The following is a 20,395-nucleotide window of genomic DNA, read 5'->3' as shown; positions in this document are numbered from 1 at the left end:
ATATTCTAGGAAGGAGCTAGAGGCAGACACAGACATTCTAGGGAGGAGCTAGAGGCAGACAGACATTCTAGGGAGGAGCTAGAGGTAGACACAGATATTCTAGGAAGGAGCTAGAGGCAGATACAGACATTCTAGGAAGGAGCTAGAGGCAGATGCAGACATTCTAGGGAGGAGCTAGAGGCAGAGACAGACATTCTAGGGAGGAGCTAGTGGCAGACACAGACATTCTAGGAAGGAGCTAGAGGCTGACAGATATTCTGGGGAGGAGCAAGAGGCCGACACAAACATTCTACGGAGGAGCATGAGGCAGACACAGACATTCTAGGGAGGAGCAAGAGGCAGAACCAGACACTCTAGGAAGAAGCTAGAGGCAGACAGACATTCTAGGGAGGAGCTAGAGGCAGACACAAACATTCTAGGGAAGACCTAGAGGCAGACACAGACAATCTAGGGAGGAGCTAGAGGCAGGCAGACATTATAGGAAGGAGCTAGAGGCAGACAGATATTCTAGGGAGGAGCTAGAGGCAGACACAGACAATCTAGGGAGGAGCAAGAGGCCGACAGACATTCTAGGGAGGAACTAGAGGCTGACACAGACACTCTAGGGAGGAGCAAGAGGCTGACACAGACATTCTGCTGCAAGTTCTTCTGAAATGACAGTTACACTTTTAGGAACAGATTTTTCCACTTGGGGTCAGTTGCAGAGGTAATATACAACAGGTTTTAGCCCTGTGTCTTATAGAGCCTGTGACTTGTTGTTGGTGGACATACATGTTAGTCGAATTCAGAGTACCATCCTAGGCTCATAAAGGGGTGATTGGGTAATTGCCTTCTTGGGTCATTTTCAGAGATTGGATGTGAAATGCCACATGGTACGGTGCCACCCTGTAGAGTTAATGCTAAGAAAACATTAGAGAGGATGAGAGATGGCTCCACAAGGGAGGGTGAGGTTTTATTGGGTGGACTTTATTGCTCCCAAAGAGTGTGTCACAGCATGGATGAGGTCTAAGAGTAGCGTGGACATTGAAAACACCATCCAAAGTGTGGACCTGAGAGGGCAGAGGGGCCCATATACCCGCATGGACAAAATTCTTGGTAACCTCCTATTAAAGTAAGAAAGACTCACACTCAATGGTCACTGAAATATCTTGAAACTGACAAAAGTAACTTTCAATTTAAATTTACTGACTATCAATTAATGAAAATCAGACATGGCTTTTGAATTTTAGTTCAATCGAAAAAAAAATTAAAAATAATAATGATACTGTCCTGGTCAAAAATTGATTGTAGCCTTAACATTTTGTTGCACAATTTTTTTCTGGGCTCTTTGATTCCCATTCGTATTATTTGTCTCTTTAATTTGTCATCAATTCTCCTCTTGCAGCCATGTCTAGGGAGGTCGGCCACAGTCCCATAGACCTTAATTAAACTTCTGAATAATATGTGCATCTGTAGTAACAGGAACATCAAGCTGTGTGATGGTCTTATAGCCATTACCTTTGACATGTTTGTCTATAATTTTCTTTTTAATCTCCTGAGACAACTCTCTCCTTAGCTTTCTTTACTCCATGTTCAGTGTGTACTCACCATGATTACAAACAGCACAGTGACTACTTTTCACCCTCTACATAGGCAGATAGACCTATTACAGACTGATTACAAGTCTGTAAACACCTATGGTGCTAATCTATATATATAATCGTCTAAGAGGTACTTCCGTCTGTTTGTCTGTCTGTCTGTCTGTCACGGAAATCCTGCGTCGCTGGCGGCCGCGACCAATCAGCGACAGGCACAGTCCGGCCGCGAATTCGCCCCTTCCTACTCTCAGTCAGTGCCCCCTCCAGTCAGTGCTCACTCAGGGTTAGTGGCTGCATTACACCTCGTTATACCGCGGTGTAACGTAGTCCGTTAACGCTGCTATTAACCCTGTGTGACCAACTTTTTATTACTGATGCTGCCTATGCAGCATCAATAGTAAAAGATCTAATGTTAAAAATAATAAACAAAATAAAAAATCATTATATTCTCACCTTCCATCACCTTTTCCGCTCCTCGCGACGCTCTGGGCCATGCATTGCGGTCTCGCGAGATGATGATGTAGCGGTCTCGCGAGACCGCTACATCATCATCTCGCGAGACCCCAATGCATTCTTGGGACCGGAGCGTCGCGAGGAGCATCGGTAAACGCCTGGGCTGGATCCGGGGGCCGACGGAAGGTGAGTATATAACTATTTTTTATTTTAATTTTTTTTTTAACTGATTTTTTTAACAGGGATATGGTGCCCACATTGCCATATACTACGTCTCTGTGCTATATACTACGTGGCTGTGGTATATATTATGTGGCTGGGCAATATACTACATCGCTGTGCTCTATACTACGTGGCCTGTGTTATATACTGCATGGGCTCTGTTATATACTACATGGCTTTGCTATATACTACGTGGCTGTGCAATATATTACGTGGCTGTGCAATATATTATGTGGCTGGGCAATATACTAAGTGGGCTGTGTTATATACTGCATGGGCTGTGTTATATACTGCGTGGGCTGTGTGATATACTACGTCTCTGTGCTATATACTACGTGGCTGTGCTATATACTACGTGGTTGTGCAATATATTACATGGCTGTGCAATATATTACGTGGCTGGGCAATATACTACGTGTCTGTGCTATACACTACGGGGGCTGTGCTATATACTACGTGGCTGGGCAATATACTACGTGGGCTGTGCTATATACTACGTGGGCTGTGTTATATACTACGTGCGCTGTATGCTACTTGGCTGTGCTATATTTCTCTGCTGTATCTGTGCATCATGAACTGTGGTATGTGTTAAAGAGGGGGGCCCACTGAGACTCTTCGCCGGGGGCCCTCAAAAACCTGGAGCAGGCCCTGGTTTCACTGATTGATCGTGGCCGGGCGTGACCAATCAGCGACAGGCGCAGTCCGGCCGCGAATTGGTGCGGAATTTGAACCACGCTTCGCTAATTGGTCGCGCCCGGCCGGCCGAATCCTGTGTATAAATTGCATTATTCTGATAACTTCATAAATAAAGTACATACATATTCTAGAATACCCGATGCGTTAGAATCGGGCCACCATCTAGTAATAATAATAATCTATTGGCAGACAAATACTGATGTCCTTTTTTGAGGTGTAAATTCATGAATTTTGGGGGGGAATTTTTGTGCCTTTGCTTTTAACTTTAGTGTAGGGACTCCCAAGTACAAGGACCCTTGCTACGGGTTGCGACCTTGCATATTTAGATCAAAATATAGACCAATACCTTGTATATATTATATATTTTTTGGCACATTATTTTTTACTCAGGGTGGAGGCAAGCTCATCAGTGTTGGCCTTGTAAACTATGGCGTCATCCTCATGGGGTGCACTTGTATAGTTCTGGGCAGCCCACCTAATCTAATAGTATGTGCGCCACTAATAGGCTGTAAGCCGGACATTGTGCACTACCTGTGTGTGACCAGCGCCCTATGCCATTTTTTTCACAGACTGTTATGTAATGGCTAATCTATGTAATCTATACTGGAATTACTTTTTGGATTATAGGCTTCTTTCTGTTATCTAATGTACATGGTGCACTTTGCTCTCTTGGACCCAGATGGGTCTAACTGTAAATGTAATGATTAAACTCCTCGGTGAGGTGCAGATAATCACTGGCTGATGGCATCGGCTCGTCTGCACGTTCATGTAACATTAAAAGAAAAAAAAAGAGAAGCCAGCACTGCTAATGGTCAGAACGCAATACAAATGGTGCACATGCACCTACTGAATTCTAACTGTAGTTCAAATATGAGACATTTAGCAAATAATTGATCAATTTTTTGAGCTACCCCGCCACTTCACGGCAATCTCATAATGGGGCAGTCCTACGCTACGTTTTTTATTAACGTTGTGCCCTTATGGCCTCCTAGATGTATAAAAAGAGCATAAAAAGAAAGACACCATTACTATACTATGACATGCAAGCTGTACCTGGAGACATTTTCAGAATCACCCCCTTGGTGCCAGGAAGGACAAGCGTAGGTGAAGGTCCAGTGCGGACATGTCAGATCTGGCCTCCACGCCTCCAAGCCAGCACCAAGGTTAAAGAGTGAGACAGGTTCAGACACAGCTGCAACATTAACTAGAGCCTGAGGCAGGGCAGGGCTGCTGTGTGTGTGAACAGCAGCCTATCAATCACAGAGAACACAGAAAGAATGGCGTACATAACCCAGCGTGCGCGGCAACAGTGGTGGTCAGCCACTTACCAATGTAAAAGAAAAAAAAAGAGAAGCATGTAACATTAAGGCCATGTTCACACTTTGCGGTTTTTACCGCGGAACCGCGGCGATTTTGATGCTGCGGGTCCGCAGCAGTTTCCATTGCGTTTACATTAACATGTAAACCCTATGGAAACCGCAAACCGCTGTGCACATGCTGCGGGAAAAACCGCGCAGAAACGCAGCGGTTTAAAACCCGCAGCATGTCACTTCTTTGTGCAGAATCGCTGCGATTCTGCACACATAGAAATGCATTGAACCGCTTACTTCCCGCATGGGGCTGTGCCCACGTTGCGGGAAGTAAGCGGTTAATGTGCGGGTGGTACCCGGGGTGGAGGAGAGGAGACTCTCCTCCAGGCCCTGGGAACCATATTTGGGGTAAAAAAAAAGAATAAAAATAAAAAATCATGTTATACTCACCTCTCAGCGCTGCACGCGGCCGGCCGGTCAGAGTTGCTGTGCCGAGAAGGACCTGCGGTGACGTCGCGGTCACATGACCGTGATGACGCCCGGGTCACATGACCGTGACGTCACGAAGGTCCTTCTCGGCACAGCATCTTTGGAACCGGAGCGCCGCGTGCAGCGCCGAGGAGATCCGGACATCGGAGGGTGAGTATAACCAATTTTTATTATTTTTAACATTACTATTGATGCTGCATATTGCTGCATATGCAGCATCAATAGTACAGGAGTAATCCCGCAGCGGAAACCGTGGAACAAACCGCGATAAATCTGCAGGGATAACCGCAGCGGTTTTGCCCTGCAGATTTATCAATTCCGCTGCGGGAGAACCCGCAGAGCACGCCGCAAAGTGTGAACATGGCCTAACAGGTGACTGAAGCGAAGGTCTGGCAATCAGCACAGAGTAGATAAGGAGGATAATGGCGGCTCGATGGTGCACTCGATGGTGGATAGCAATTAGCAAAGACAAACTGTGACAATGCATCACACATCAAGACATGCGGACAGCCTTTTTGTGAGACTACAAGTTCTCAGCATGAATCTGACAATGTTTGACTTGATTTTCTTTTTTTGGACAGAAAAAAAACGTATAGACCATCAACATTTTTACAAACAAATTGAAAAACCATAATAAATCACTAAAGGGATTCTGTCACCAGGTTTTTGCTACTCGATATGAAAGCAACATAATGTAGGGGCAGAGACCCGGATTCCAGCAATGTATCACTTACTGGGCTGCATGCTACCTTTTTTATAAGATCACTGTTTTTTTTCTGCTGCAGATCTAGCCCCACACCACTGATTGGCTGCTTTCTATGTACACTGTATATTGACAGATAGCTGCCAATCAGTGATGGGGACGGAATTACACAGAGCTGATGAATATGGAAGACTACATGGCTGCAGGCTTACTGGTCTGCTAGTAATAATCTCTTGATTATAAATCTTTACATTTTTCAAAATTACAGCAAGCAGCCCAGTAAGTGACACATCACTCGAATCAGGGCTTCTGCCCCTAAATCATGCTACTCTCAGATTAGATGGCAAAAACCTGATGGCAGATTCCCTTAAAGATTGTAAGTGACGCATGTCTACAGCCAATGATTGTCATCTGATGAAATTAGCCGCATTCACTGCGACCTGTAAAATTAGAATGACAGTCATAATAAAATGTATACAAGCTTCTCCCCCAAAATTCATAGATGCAGAAAAAAAAATTATGGGCCGAGGAAAAAAAAATGCTGTATTTTTATGGACAGGACAAAGAATTTCTTGATGGTTGTCATCCCTGGCTCCTATGTGTGTGTCCGGTGCTGCGGCCTCACTAGGGATGAGCAAGATTGTTACTACATTCCTCAACATCTCTTTAGGAAAACACAGAGGATTCCTGGTATCATCCCACGGCATTCCTCACCAGCCTCTAGCACTCAGCCGTTTTACACATATTCCTTCTTATGTCTGACGATTTTTGGCATTATGATCAATTGGATGGAAAAAACATGGACTTTTTCAGTCCCATAGCTTTTCGACAATCCAAAATTTCTTGAAACCATTATCCCTATACTCCATCAGTGTCGAGGGATCAGCTGAACTATACTTTAGTGTCCTCCTTACTTCCGAGACCACCCAAACATGACACTAGAGACCAGAGAACCCAAACTTTGAAGTTCAGGTTTCGTACTGAACAGTCGGTGTCCTTTGTTAAACTCCGAACACGGACTTCTCCCGGAAGTCTGTCTTAATGTTTAGAGAGAGAGGTTCAGGTTCAAGTTCTGCTACCCGAACTGAGCTTTGGCCTAAAGCTTGGGTTGGGTCCCAGAACCCGAACTTCATGGGTCGGCTCATCCCTATACACACATGACCTATTTTGACCGGTCTCTCCTAATTAATGTAAATTAGAATCCAGGAGAAGCCACAATTCCGGATAAGAGACTGTTTGACCGGAGTGGTAGTGGGCAACTGTGACCACCTCTCCGTTCACTTCTATGGCACCTATGGAAACCACAAGTCTTTTGGTAACATAGAAGGGAGTGGGTCCTTGGTGAAGCATGAGCACTACTTTGCCATTTAGATGGGGGACTTTTGGACCCCCCATTCTTAGAATCCTTTTCAGCAGTCAAACCCTTTTACCTCCTTGGAAGGGTGTTTCCAGGCACTAGGAACCCCTCCCTCAGTATGACAGTTTCTTGGAAGAATTCATCACTTTGGTTCCTATTTATATGGAGAATGCTGTAGAGGATTCTCTATGATCAGAGCATGGCCCCCCAAGTCGTGACATTTCAGCTTCTTTTCCTTGCTGTAATGATGCCCCTAGGTTATCGCAATCCATTTATTAAGCATTGGCACTGTACAAATGATACAGGGAGTCGTCATATAGAAAACAATATACAACAAGGGCAATAAAAAAAACTGATAATATTTTTGTAAATTGCCCCAATTTGAAGGGCGCAAAGACCCAGAACAATTATTTCTAGTACATAACCCCCTTCAATAAATTACACAATATAGGACGGTCCTTATAGGTTTCCATCCCTTTCTATATACAGTACCTCCCATAGAATAGGAATTATCAAAAAGGGGCAATCTGCAAAAAAAAAAATTGGGGTCGATGGGGGTAAAGTGTCCATTTCATATGGTCTATAGAGGCGTGTACTAATTGTAATTATAAAAGGTGAGATGGGGGAGATCCATGGGCCCTTCTGTCCTTTGACGGAGGTGAACAGCAACAGGTCCAGGCACGGTGGGCTGTGATGGCATAAGACAGTAAACCAATGATCCTTTGATTTTTTTTTGTTTTATGGATTCCCAGGTCAAAGCTGTCTATAAACCACAGTATACAAGTTTATTTTTATGAGTCGGGACCCTACTATTCCAACTTTATAGACACTTAAAGTGGCTTTTGTGCATCACAAGAGACAGCGTCCTTTTACAAAGCTTTCTTCCTAGAAGTAAATGATGCCTGCTTGACGGGCGGAGAGCTTTCCGATAGATGGAGTGGAGGGACCTTCACTCCTTTCTGCTTTAGTTGTTGATGAAAATCCGACCGGTCTGTAATTATTTTCTGCAAATGATAAAGAAAAGACAATAGAAGAAGTGCAAAAGAAGGATCGGACGGAAATCCATACAGTGCGGTAACACAAGCCGATATCATCTATATAACATCCATTGTTACAAAAGCATTAAACCCTGCATGAGAAATGTAATCCACTGTGAGTACTGAACAGGCCTGTAATACAGGGATATCGAGACGCTTAACCCTTGCGTATTGCCGAAAAATCTACAATGTAGACGTGCATGGTGTACAAAATTACCTATAAAACAAGTCAACTTTCGTGAACTGTTTTTCTTCACTACACCTTTTGTATGTATCTTACGGCACTGATTTTAGCTTTGTGTTGTGATTTTGTCATAGTCACCCAGATATTACATGTAAGTGGCTTTTATTTTCCAGGCTACAGCTGCACTGATATCAGGACGTACTCATATGGAGTACCGATGATGGCAGTGATGGGTCAGCTCCTGTCTCCTCTTCTGTGTGTTCTGCTTATCAGAACAATCTCCAGCGGCAGCTCATCCCCAGAGTTAGTGAGTCACAGGAGCCGAGCTGTCCCATCACTGCCATCATCTGTACTCCAAATGAAGACGAAGTCCCTAATAAAAAGGGATATGTAAAGTTTCATTAAAAAAAAAGTTTAACTACTCTTTAAATAAGATTGCACAAATAATATCGCCATACAGTGACCAAATAACAGCTCCAACGGTAGAGTATTTAGATGTCATTGCTACACTATGCCTAAATGATACACAATACACAATATATTGGCAGTGGGTGTCAGTCTCGGAGGCCGTGTGTGGCATCCTGTTTAGTAAACTGGCTAACGTGGCCAATAAGGTATTTTTTCTACTAAGCCAGTCTATCAGAGTCACACGTGCAGACCACCACCCTCATACCTGCATGGTCTCCAGGATTTCATTATCTGAGATTTCAACCTGCGGACCCTTGAATCCAGGGGCGGTGTATGCAGCTTGTATAATCTTAGTGCGGAATCGCTCAAACTGGAAGGCAAGCATGAAATAATAATTCTAAAACTGGTCTAATCCACGACATTTCTGGATCCACTTCAATGTATGGGCACTGGTAGACTGCTATGCAACATGTTTGGTGCGCCACCTTCTGGCTTACATTGGAGTTGCAGTAAACTGCATAAGTCTGCACTCAGCACTACAAATATTAATCTGCAAAACACTAAAGGTAGCATTAAAGGGAGAGCGAAGGCAGAGGTCAAACCTGGTCCTGATGTCTGAGTGTGCAAAACTAGCCATGCTAGTTTATGCAATAGCTTCGGTTTACACCGCTGCTGTTCACAGAGTTCATATAGCTGATCAGCAGCACGAGGAACCTACTGCCAGGACCCCGCCGGATTACATCTGGAGATTTACCGTCCCTTTAACATAGCCATTGAGTTAAAGGATAACTAAAGTTTAAAAAAAGTTTTGATAAGTTTCTCACTGTAAGGGTCGAATATTACGATACTATATTAGTTTGGACAGTAACACAAGCGGCAATACTAAATATGTTTTTTTAATTGAGTTAGTTACCTTCTGGGTAAAGGGAGTGATTTAAATTTATATCTATCTATACTGATACAGTTCATATAAAATAAGTCTACACACCCCTGTTAGAATGACTGTTTTTTTTTACACCAAGAAGAATAATTTCAGAACTTTTTCCACTTTGTAAAATCACGTATAATTTGTACCATTCAATTGAAAAATACACTGTGATCTCTGTAGGTATGAAAAGAAAGAACTAAAATAAAGTAGTTGCATAACTATACACGCTCTAAACCTAAGGCTATGTCTCCACGGTCAGGATGGCCGGCGGTAAGGCCGCAGCGGCGAAGCCGCTCGGCGCTAAGCCCCGCCCCCTTTCTGGGACACGATCATGCTGGATGTGTTAACTCTTCACATCCGGGATGATCGCTCTGTCCCATAGGGCCCTGTGATATGCCTTGCGGGGACGCTGCGTCCCCGCAAGGTGTACGGACATGCTGCGATCTGAAAAGACGCGCAGCATGTCCGGAGTCGCAGGGCCGCCGCGTGCGGGTTTCCACGCATAGTGGAGACGGGATTTCATAAAATCCCCTCCACTATGCTGGAACATCTGGACGCTGCTTGTTTGATGCTGCAGCTCTGCGCAGCGTCAAACAAGCAGCGTTTCCTGACCGTGGAAACATACCCTAATACTTTGTTGAAGTCCCCTTTGAATTTATCAGAGCATTCAGTCTTTTTTGGATAGAAGTCTATCAGCGTGGTATATCTAGAATTGACAATATTTGGCCACTCTGCTTTGCAGTTGCTCCAAATCAGTCAGATTGCAAGGACATCATCTCCTGTGTCCTGCGTACAGCGCCCTCTTCAGGTCACCCGCAGATTGTCACTTGGAATTAGGTCTGGGCTCTAAAACTGTGATCATCTTTTGGTGAAACTGCTCTGTCGTTGATTTGGAGGTTTGCCTAGTGTCTTTGTCATGCTGAAAACTGAAATATCTCTTCCTCTCCAGCTTTTTAGCAGAGTCCTGAAGGTTTTGTTGCAAAATTGAATGATATTTTTGAACTGTTCATAATTCCCTTCACCTTCAGTAAAGGCGCAATTCCCGCTACTGAATAACAGCCCCAAAGCATAATGCTGCCTCCATTATCCTTCACTGTGGGTATGGTATTTTTTGATGATGCACAGTATTCGCTTTGCTCCAAACATACATTTTGGAATTATGGCTAAAAGTTCAAACTTGGTCTCATCAGACTATAACACGTTTTCCCATGTGCTTTTGGCAGACTTGATGTAGTTTTGGTAAAATATAGCTGGGCATGAATGTTTTTCATTGTAATAAAAAGCTTTCATTTTGCCACCCTGCCACACAGGCCAGAGACATGAAGAATAAGGGAGATAGTTGTCACATGCAGTACACAACTATTACTTGCTAGAAATTCCTGCAGCTCCTTTAATGTTGCTGTAAGCATCTTGGCAGCCTCCTGGACTAATTCTCTTCTTATTTTTCATCCATTCTTGAGGGACATCCAGTTCTATGTAATGTCACTGGTGTGCCAAATTTAAGCCACTTCTTTATGACATCTTCACAGTGTTCCATGGTATATTTAATGCCTTGGAACCATTTTTGTACCATTTCTCCTGACTGATAACTTTCAACAATAAGATATCTTTGCTGTGTTCCAAGCTGTTTTCGACCATGCCTTTTGCTGTAAAATGACTAAGAAAAAGTCAGGAAAATTCTAATAGAACAGCTAAATTTTATATGGGATTAATCAGAATCACATCCTGGCATTTGTCTGGGTCTTGGTATCTTTTTGGTTGAAGCAGCGCTCCGTAGCTTTAGTGACGTCACTTTTGAGCACGCACGTCTGAGTACCGGCAGCCATTTTTTTCTCAGCAGTATCCAGGGACGCCTACGGCCGGGGCTCCCTGTCAACATACAGCTGCGGAGCTGTGTACCTCCAGCCTTGTACCGCCAGTTCACAACCGCCTATAGTCATTTGCACGCCCGTCCAGCACGATGGGACCGGACCAACCGAGATAGATCGCAGGACATGACGATTCATCCACATCACCTGGGGTAAGCAGCATTACGGCATTTAACAGTGTCACGTATGGACTAGATACGGGTGACTATTGACTGTAGTGCTCTCTGAGCCACATGTGGATTGTGTTGTCCAATAGGGACGGTAACAACTGACTAGGTTTAGGGGCTTAATTCTGCCGATTATTCCCTAGCGTCACAGTTGTTTCCTCCAAGCGCGGTATCTTATATTTGAGCACTGATTTGTCTGGGTCTGTTGGGTGCTGATTCCAACTCTAAATGGACTCAGGACAGAGATCCCCACAAATCAAAACTACCAAACAGGGGGTACAAATATCAAAACCTTTTACAATATCTTAGTGACCCTTTGGCTTTGTCTCCTACATTTCTTGACTAAGAATAATACAGTTGACATGTAAGGTTCTTGGCGAGATCACCTCCTTCTGCTGTAAGATTTTCCTTGGCCAAATGATGGTAGATGATGACTTACCCTGGTCTGCGTGGCCTCCAGCGCCACTTTGATATGTTGCTCAGAATATGCCAAGTCCTCTGCTTTGCTCTTGATCTGACTTCTCTCTCCCTCCTGCTTCATCGCCTCTGCCTGATATTTGCTTATTTCCTTCTGCAGTCTCTGAACTTCGTTCTTCAATTCTGCGATCATCTCGTTCCTTCTCATCACCTCGGATTTCACTTCGCCCATCATCTGCAATGTCACAGATACATTACTAATAGTTGAAGACCTCCCGATGTTCATCTTACATTTGCTCGGTCACCATCATTTCTAGTCAATATATTACTTTATATTATTTCATGGGGGCCTCAATTTATAAGCATAAGGGATGCCTTTAAGAAAAGATGGCAAGATTAATTATTGGGCTGCATTGCCCGCACATTATCCCTTATACCTGTCTGAGACTGCAGTTTTCCAGCTCCAAATTCGCTATCAATTCTTCATGTTTTCTTTCGTCTCGCAAACTTGAAAACTTGAACAAGAAGATGAAGAAAGATGAACAAGTTCTTGCACAAATGCAACTTTCTGCTCTTACACCATATGGGTGACTGTGAAGAGGGGGCAGTAATCAATTTCCCAGTAGTGGACATGACAGTGCTTGATCTATGTACCTGATGGACATGATCCATAGATGCCACCGAGAGTTGGTGCAATCTGGACAGGAGTCCAATGAATCACGTTACCTCTTGGCATCCGTGGCTTCTCTTTTGTTAGCCGGCCTGGGGCAAAGTGAATAGCAGGACGAAGGAGGTGATTCTACTCTAAGGGCTCCCGACCAGAGACCACGTATTACTGACGTGGCCGATGGACTGGGTCCTGTCAATCAATTTGAACCAACTCTAACAGCACTTAATGGCAGATAGGAGAATGGAGGTTTAAGGCCCCGTCTCACATAGCGAGATCGCTAGCGAGATCGCTGCTGAGTCACAAGTTTTGTGACGCAACAGCGACCTCCATAGCGATCTCGCTATGTGTGACACGTACCAGCGATCAGGCCCCTGCTGCGAGATCGCTGGTCGTGTCGGAATGGCCTGGACCTTTTTTTGGTCGTTGAGGCCCCGCTGACATCGCTGAATCGGTGTGTGTGACACCGATCCAGCGATGTCTTCACTGGTAACCAGGGTAAACATCGGGTTACTAAGCGCAGGGCCGCGCTTAGTAACCCGATGTTTACCCTGGTTACCAGCGTAAATGTAAAAAAAAAAAAACAGTACATACTCGCCTTTCGGTGTCCAGGTCCCTTGCCGTCTGCTTCCTGCTCTCACTGACTGCCGGCCGTACAGTGAGAAGTGAGAGCACAGCAGTGACGTCACCGCTGCGCTCTGCTCTCACTGTACGGCCGGATCTCAGTCAGAGCAGGAAGCAGACGGCAAGGGACCTGGACACCGAAAGGCGAGTATGTACTGTTTTTTTTTTTTGGTAACCAGGGTAAACATCGGGTTACTAAGCGCGGCCCTGCGCTTAGTAACCCGATGTTTACCCTGGTTACCCGGGTGCTGCAGGGGGACTTCGGCATCGTTGAAGACAGTTTCAACGATGCCGAAGTCGTTCCCCTGATCGTTGGTCGCTGGAGAGAGCTGTCTGTGTGACAGCTCCCCAGCGACCACACAGCGACTTACCAACGATCACGGCCAGGTCGTATCGCTGGTCGTGATCGTTGGTAAATCGCTTAGTGAGACGGGGCCTTTATTGGTGAAAATCACTGCTGGCAAGATATGTATCAGCCCCCTGAATTTACTCAGACACTTTACATAAAGTTCAGAACAGTTTGCCTCTAAGGCCTTGTTTAGACATCAGTGTTTTATTATAAATGTGAATAAAACAGTCCAAGTGTCATAAGTGTTTTGGATCTGAGTTTCATCAGTGTTTAGTCCATGTGTCGATTTATATATATACACACAGTCATGACTGAAAGTGTTGGCACCCTGGAAATTGTTCCAGAAAATGAAGTACCGGTATTTATCCAAGAAAATTATTGCAATTACACATCTCTTGTTATACACATGTTTATTTCCTTTGTGTCTATTGGAGCAACACAAAAAAAAACAGGAAAAGAAAGACAAATTGGACAAAATTTCACACAAATCCCCCAAAATGGGCCGGACAAAATTGTTGGCACCCTCAACTTAATATCTGGTTGCACACCCTTTGGAATAAATGCCTGCAATCAGTCGCTTCCTATAACCATCAACAAGCTTCTTACACCTCTCAACTGGACTTTTAGATCTCTCTTCTTTTGTAAATTGCTCCAGGTCTCATATGTGAAGGCGCCTTCTCCCAACAGCAATTTTAAGATCTCTCCACAGGTGTTCAATGAGATTTAGATCTGGACTCATTGCTGGCCACTTTAGAGATCTCCAGCGCGCTCTTTGCATCCATTTCTGGATGCTTCTTGAAGTATGTTTGGGGTCATTGTCCTGCTGGTAGACCCATGATCTAGGGCACAAACCCAGATTTGACTCTGGGCACTACATTGCGACCCAAAATCTTTTGGAAATCTTCAGATTTCATGATGCCTGGCACACAGTCAAGGCACCCAGTGCCAGAGGCAGCAAAACAATCCCCAAGCATTTCTGAGCCTCCACCATATTTGACTATTTGTACTGTGTTCCTTTTTTTGTAGAGTTCATTCCGTTTATGGTAAACAGTAGAATGATGTGCTTTACCAAAAGCTCTATCTTGATCTTGTCTGTCCACAAGACGCTCTCCCAGAAGGATTTTGGCTTACTTATTAACATTTTGGCAAACTGAAGTCTAGCTTTTTTATGTCTCAGTGTCAGCAGTGCGGTCCTCCTGGATCTCCTGCCATTGTGTTTCATTTAATTCAAATGTTGATTGATAGTTCGCACTGACACGGATGACCCTGAGCCTGCAAGACAGCTTGAATGTCTTTGGAACTTGATTGGGGCTGCTTATCCACCGTACGGACTATCTTGCATTGCAATTTTTCTCTGCTGTCCAGTTCCATGGAGATTAGCTACAGTGCCATAGGTTATAAACTTCTTGATTATGGTGTGCACCATGGACAAAGGATCATCAAGATCTCTGGAGATGGACTTGTAACCTTGTGATTGTTAATATTTTTCAACAACTTTGGTTCTCAAGTCCTCAGACAATTCTCTTCTCTTCTTTCTGTTCTCCATGCTTAGGGAGGCACACCCAGACACTCAATGCAAAGATTGAGTCAACTTCTTCCCTTTTTATCTGGTTTTAGGTGTTATTTTCATATTTCCCACACCTGTTACTTGCCACAGGTCAGTTTGAACGCGCTTCACTTGAAACAAAGTTGTTTACTTACAATTTTGGAAAGATGCCAACAATTTTGTCAGGCCTATTTTTGAGGCTTAGTGTAAAATTTTGTCCAATTTGCCTTTCTCTTCCTGTTTGTTTTTTGTTCCAATACACACAAATGAAATAAATGTGTATAACAAAACATGTAATTGCAATAATTTTCTGGGAGAAATGTTTCATTTTCTGGAATAACTTCAAGGGTGCCAACACCTTCAGCCATGACTGTGTGTGTGTATATATATATATATATATATATATATATACTACTGTATATATATTAATGCTGCTGGTGATTAAACTAAAGTAAATAATGACAACATTCAATAGCGCTTACGCAGGTGGTAAATTAGCTTAAAATGAAGTTAATAACAATAGTGTGATGATGTGTTGGGAGCGGGATTATGTGTGGTGATGTGGGGGGGCGGGCTTTATGTGTGGAGATGGGGTGGGGGGGCGGGATTATGTGTGGTGATGAGTTGGGGGTGGGATTATGTGTGGTGACGTGTTGGGGGCGCGGGATTATGTGTGGTGATGTGGTGGAGGGGCGGGATTATGTATGGTGATGTGGTGGGAGGGATTATGTGTGGTGATGTGGTGGGGGGGCGGGATTATGTGTGGTGATGTGGTGGGGGGGCGGGATTATGTGTGGTGATGTGGTGGGGGGCGAGATTATGTGTGGTAATGTTGTGGGGGGCGGGATTATGTGTGGTAATGTGGTGGGGGCCTGGATTATGTGTGGTAATGTGGTGGGGGGCGGGATTATCTGTAGTAATGTGGTGTGGGGGCGGGATTATGTGTGGTAATGTGGTGGGGGGCGGGATTATGTGTGGTAATGTGGTGGGGGGAAGGATAATGTGTGGTAATGTAGTGGGGGGGCGGGATTATGTGTGGTAATGTGGTGGGAGGCGGGATGATGTGTGGTAATGTGGTGGGGGGTGGGATTATCTGTGGTAATGTGGTGGGGGGGCAGGATTAAGTGTGGTAATGTGGTGGGGGGCGGGATTGTCTGTGGTAATGTGGTGGGGGGCGGGATGATGTGTGGTAATGTGGTGGGGGGTGGGATTATCTGTGGTAATGTGGTGGGGGGCGGGATTAAGTGTGGTAATGTGGTGGGGGCGGGACTATCTGTGGTAATGTGGTGGGGGGCGGGATTATGTGTAGTAATGTGGTGGGGGCGGGATTATGTGTGGTAATGCGGTGGGGGGCGGGATTATGTGTGGTAATGTGGTGGGGGGCAGGATTATGTGTGGTAATGTGGTGGGGGGTGGGATTATGTGTGGTAATGTAGTGGGGGCGGGATTATGTGTGGTAATGTGGTGGGGGGCGGGATTATGTGTGGTAATGTGGTGGGGGGCGGGATTATGTGTGGTAATGTGGTGGGGGGCAGGATTATGTGTGGTAATGTGGTGGGGGGGCGGGATTATGTGTGGTAATGTAGTGGGGGCGGGATTATGTGTGGTAATGTAGTGGGGGCGGGATTATGTGTGGTAATGTGGTGGGGGGCGGGATTATGTGTGGTAATGTGGTGGAGGGTGGGATTATCTGTGGTAATGTGGTGGGGGGAGGGATTATCTGTGGTAATGTGGTGGGGGGCGGGATTATGTGTGGTAATGTGGTGGGGGGCAGGTTTATGTGTGGTAATGTGGTGGGGGTGGGCTTATGTGTGGTAACGTGGGGGGGCGGGATTATCTGAGGTAATGTGGTGGGGGGCGGGTTTATGTGTGGTAATGTGGTGGGGGTGGGCTTATGTGTGGTAATGTGGTGGGGGGCGGGATTATCTGTGGTAATGTGGTGGGGGGTGGGATTATGTGTGATAACAGGGTGGGGGGGCGGGATTATGTGTGGTGATGTGCTGGGGGCGGGATTATGTGTGGTGATGTGGTGGGGGCGGGATTGGGATTATGTGTGGTGATTTGTTGGGGGCGCGGGATTATGTGTGGTAATGTGGTGGGGGGCGGGATTATGTGTGGTAATGTGGTGGGGGGCAGGATTATGTGTGGTAATGTGGTGGGGGGGCGGGATTATGTGTGGTAATGTAGTGGGGGTGGGATTATGTGTGGTAATGTGGTGGGGGGCGGGATTATGTGTGGTAATGTGATGGGGGCGTGATTATCTGTAGTAATGTGGTGGAGCGGGATTATGTGTGGTAATGTAGTGGGGGCGGGATTATGTGTGGTAATGTGGTGGGGGGCGGGATTATGTGTGGTAATGTGATGGGGGCGTGATTATCTGTAGTAATGTGGTGGAGCGGGATTATGTGTGGTAATGTAGTGGGGGCGGGATTATCTGTGGTAATGTGGTGGGGGGGCGGGATTATGTGTGGTAATGGGGTGGGGGGGCTTGATTATGTGTGGTGATGTGTTGGGGGCGTGATTATCTGTAGTAATGTGGTGGGGCGGGATTATGTGTGGTAATATAGTGGGGGCGGGATTATCTGTGGTAATGTGGTGGGGGGGCGGGATTATGTGTGGTAATGTGGTGGGGGGCAGGATTATGTGTGGTAATGTGGTGGGGGGCGGGATTATGTGTGGTAATGTAGTGGGGGCGGGATTATGTGTGGTAATGTGGTGGGAGGCGGGATGATGTGTGGTAATGTGGTGGGGGGTGGGATTATCTGTGGTAATGTGGTGGGGGGCGGGATTAAGTGTGGTAATGTGGTGGGGGACGGGATTGTCTGTGGTAATGTGGTGGGGGGCGGGATTATGTGTGGTAATGTGGTGGGGGGCGGGATGATGTGTGGTAATGTGGTGGGGGGTGGGATTATCTGTGGTAATGTGGTGGGGGGCGGGATTAAGTGTGGTAATGTGGTGGGGGCGGAATTATCTGTGGTAAAGTGGTGGGGGGCGGGATTATGTGTGGTAATGTGGTGGGGGGCGGGATTATGTGTGGTAATGCGGTGGGGGGCGGGATTATGTGTGGTAATGTGGTGGGGGGCAGGATTATGTGTGGTAATGTGGTGGGGGGGTGGGATTATGTGTGGTAATGTAGTGGGGGCGGGATTATGTGTGGTAATGTGGTGGGGGGCAGGATTATGTGTGGTAATGTGGTGGGGGGGCGGGATTATGTGTGGTAATGTAGTGGGGGCGGGATTATGTGTGGTAATGTGGTGGGGGCGGGATTGTGTGTGGTAATGTGGTGGGGGGTGGGATTATCTGTGGTAATGTGGTGGGGGGCGGGATTAAGTGTGGTAATGTGGTGGGGGGAGGGAATATCTGTGGTAATGTGGTGGGGGGCGGGATTATGTGTGGTAATGTGGTGGGGGGCGGGTTTATGTGTGGTAATGTGGTGGGGGTGGGCTTATGTGTTGTAACGTGGGGGGGCGGGATTATCTGTGGTAATGTGGTGGGGGGCGGGTTTATGTGTTGTAATGTGGTGGGGGTGGGCTTATGTGTGGTATAGTGGTGGGGGGCGGGATTATCTGTGGTAATGTGGTGGGGGGTGGGATTATGTGTGATAACAGGGTGGGGGGGCGGGATTATGTGTGGTGACGTGCTGGGGGCGGGATTATGTGTGGTGATGTGGTGGGGGCGGGATTGGGATTATGTGTGGTGATGTGTTGGGGGCGCGGGATTATGTGTGGTAATGTGGTGGGGGGCGGGATTATGTGTGGTAATGTGGTGGGGAGGCGGGATTATGTGTGGTAATGTGGTGGGGGCGTGATTATCTGTAGTAATGTGGTGGGGCGGGATTATGTGTGGTAATGTAGTGGGGGCGGGATTATCTGTGGTAATGTGGTGGGGGGGGGATTATGTGTGGTAATGGGGTGGGGGGGCGGGATTATGTGTGGTGATGTGTTGGGGGCGTGATTATCTGTAGTAATGTGGTGGGGCGGGATTATGTGTGGTAATGTAGTGGGGGCGGGATTATCTGTGGTAATGTGGTGGGGGGGCGGGATTATGTGTGGTAATGTGGTGGGGGGCAGGATTATGTGTGGTAATGTGGTGGGGGGGCGGGATTATGTGTGGTAATGTAGTGGGGGCGGGATTATGTGTGGTAATGTGGTGGGGGGCGGGATTATGTGTGGTAATGTGGTGGGGGGCGGGATTATGTGTGGTAATGTGGTGGGGGGCAGGATTATGTGTGGTAATGTGGTGGGGGGGCGGGATTATGTGTGGTAATGTAGTGGGGGCGGGAATATGTGTGGTAATGTGGTGGGGGGCGGGATTATGTGTGGTAATGTGGTGGGGGGTGGGATTATCTGTGGTAATGTGGTGGGGGGCGGGATTAAGTGTGGTAATGTGGTGGGGGGAGGGATTATCTGTGGTAATGTGGTGGGGGGCGGGATTATGTGTGGTAATGAGGTGGGGGGCGGGTTTATGTGTGGTAATGTGGTGGGGGTGGGCTTATGTGTGGTAATGTGGTGGGGGGCGGGATTATCTGTGGTAATGTGGTGGGGGGTGGGATTATGTGTGGTAACAGGGTGGGGGGGCGGGATTATGTGTGGTGATGTGCTGGGGGCGGGATTATGTGTGGTGATGTGGTGGGGAGGCGGGATTATGTGTGGTAATGTGGTGGGGGCGTGATTATCTGTAGTAATGTGGTGGGGTGGGATTATGTGTGGTAATGTAGTGGGGGCGGGATTATCTGTGGTAATGTGGTGGGGGGGCGGGAGTATGTGTGGTAATGGGGTGGGGGGGCGGGAGTATGTGTGGTAATGGGGTGGGGGGGCGGGATTATGTGTGGTGATGTGTTGGGGGGCGGGATTATGTGTGGTAATGTGGTGGGGGGCGGGATTATGTGTGGTAATGTGGTGGGGAGGCGGGATTATGTGTGGTAATGTGGTGGGGGCGTGATTATCTGTAGTAATGTGGTGGGGCGGGATTATGTGTGGTAATGTAGTGGGGGCGGGATTATCTGTGGTAATGTGGTGGGGGGGCGGGATTATCTGTGGTAATGTGGTGGGGGGGCGGGATTATGTGTGGTGATGTGTTGGGGGGCGGGATTATGTGTGGTAATGTGGTGGGGGGCGGGATTATGTGTGGTGATGTGTTGGGGGGGCGGGATTATGTGTGGTAATGTGGTGGGGGGCGGGATTATGTGTGGTGATGTGGTGGGGGGGCGAGATTATGTGTGGTAATGTGGTGGGGGGCGGGATTATGTGTGGTAATGTGGTGGGGGCCTGGATTATGTGTGGTAATGTGGTGGGGGGCGGGCTTATCTGTAGTAATGTGGTGTGGGGGCGGGATTATGTGTGGTAATGTGGTGGGGGGGTGGGATTATGTGTGGTAATGTGGTGGGGGGCAGG

At 46.7% G+C, this 20,395-nt stretch overlaps 1 protein-coding gene across 3 annotated transcripts in view; it reads right to left on the bottom strand.

Annotated features, from left to right (window-relative positions):
* Positions 1-5,322: 5,322 nt before the first annotated feature.
* The window catches only part of CCDC27 (coiled-coil domain containing 27), a 53,745-nt gene continuing 38,672 nt past the window's right edge, over positions 5,323-20,395 (bottom strand). Inside the window, exons 9-12 of one of the 3 annotated variants that reach the window (XM_077250301.1) lie at positions 12,254-12,331; positions 11,839-12,051; positions 8,702-8,806; positions 5,323-7,811 (exon numbers count right to left, since the gene is read on the bottom strand). In XM_077250301.1, coding sequence (XP_077106416.1) covers positions 7,677-7,811; positions 8,702-8,806; positions 11,839-12,051; positions 12,254-12,331 — 531 coding nt within the window. In that variant the 3' untranslated portion in view covers positions 5,323-7,676. The remainder of the gene's footprint in view (positions 7,812-8,701; positions 8,807-11,838; positions 12,052-12,253; positions 12,332-20,395) is intronic. The other 2 variants (XM_077250303.1, XM_077250302.1) reach the window with 2 other exon arrangements.

Source organism: Ranitomeya variabilis, chromosome 4 (genome assembly GCF_051348905.1).
Source record: "Ranitomeya variabilis isolate aRanVar5 chromosome 4, aRanVar5.hap1, whole genome shotgun sequence".
NCBI classification, from domain to species: Eukaryota; Metazoa; Chordata; class Amphibia; order Anura; family Dendrobatidae; genus Ranitomeya; species Ranitomeya variabilis.
The sequence above is the reverse complement of the archived record's forward strand: the minus strand, read 5'-3'. Positions and strand labels throughout refer to the sequence as shown.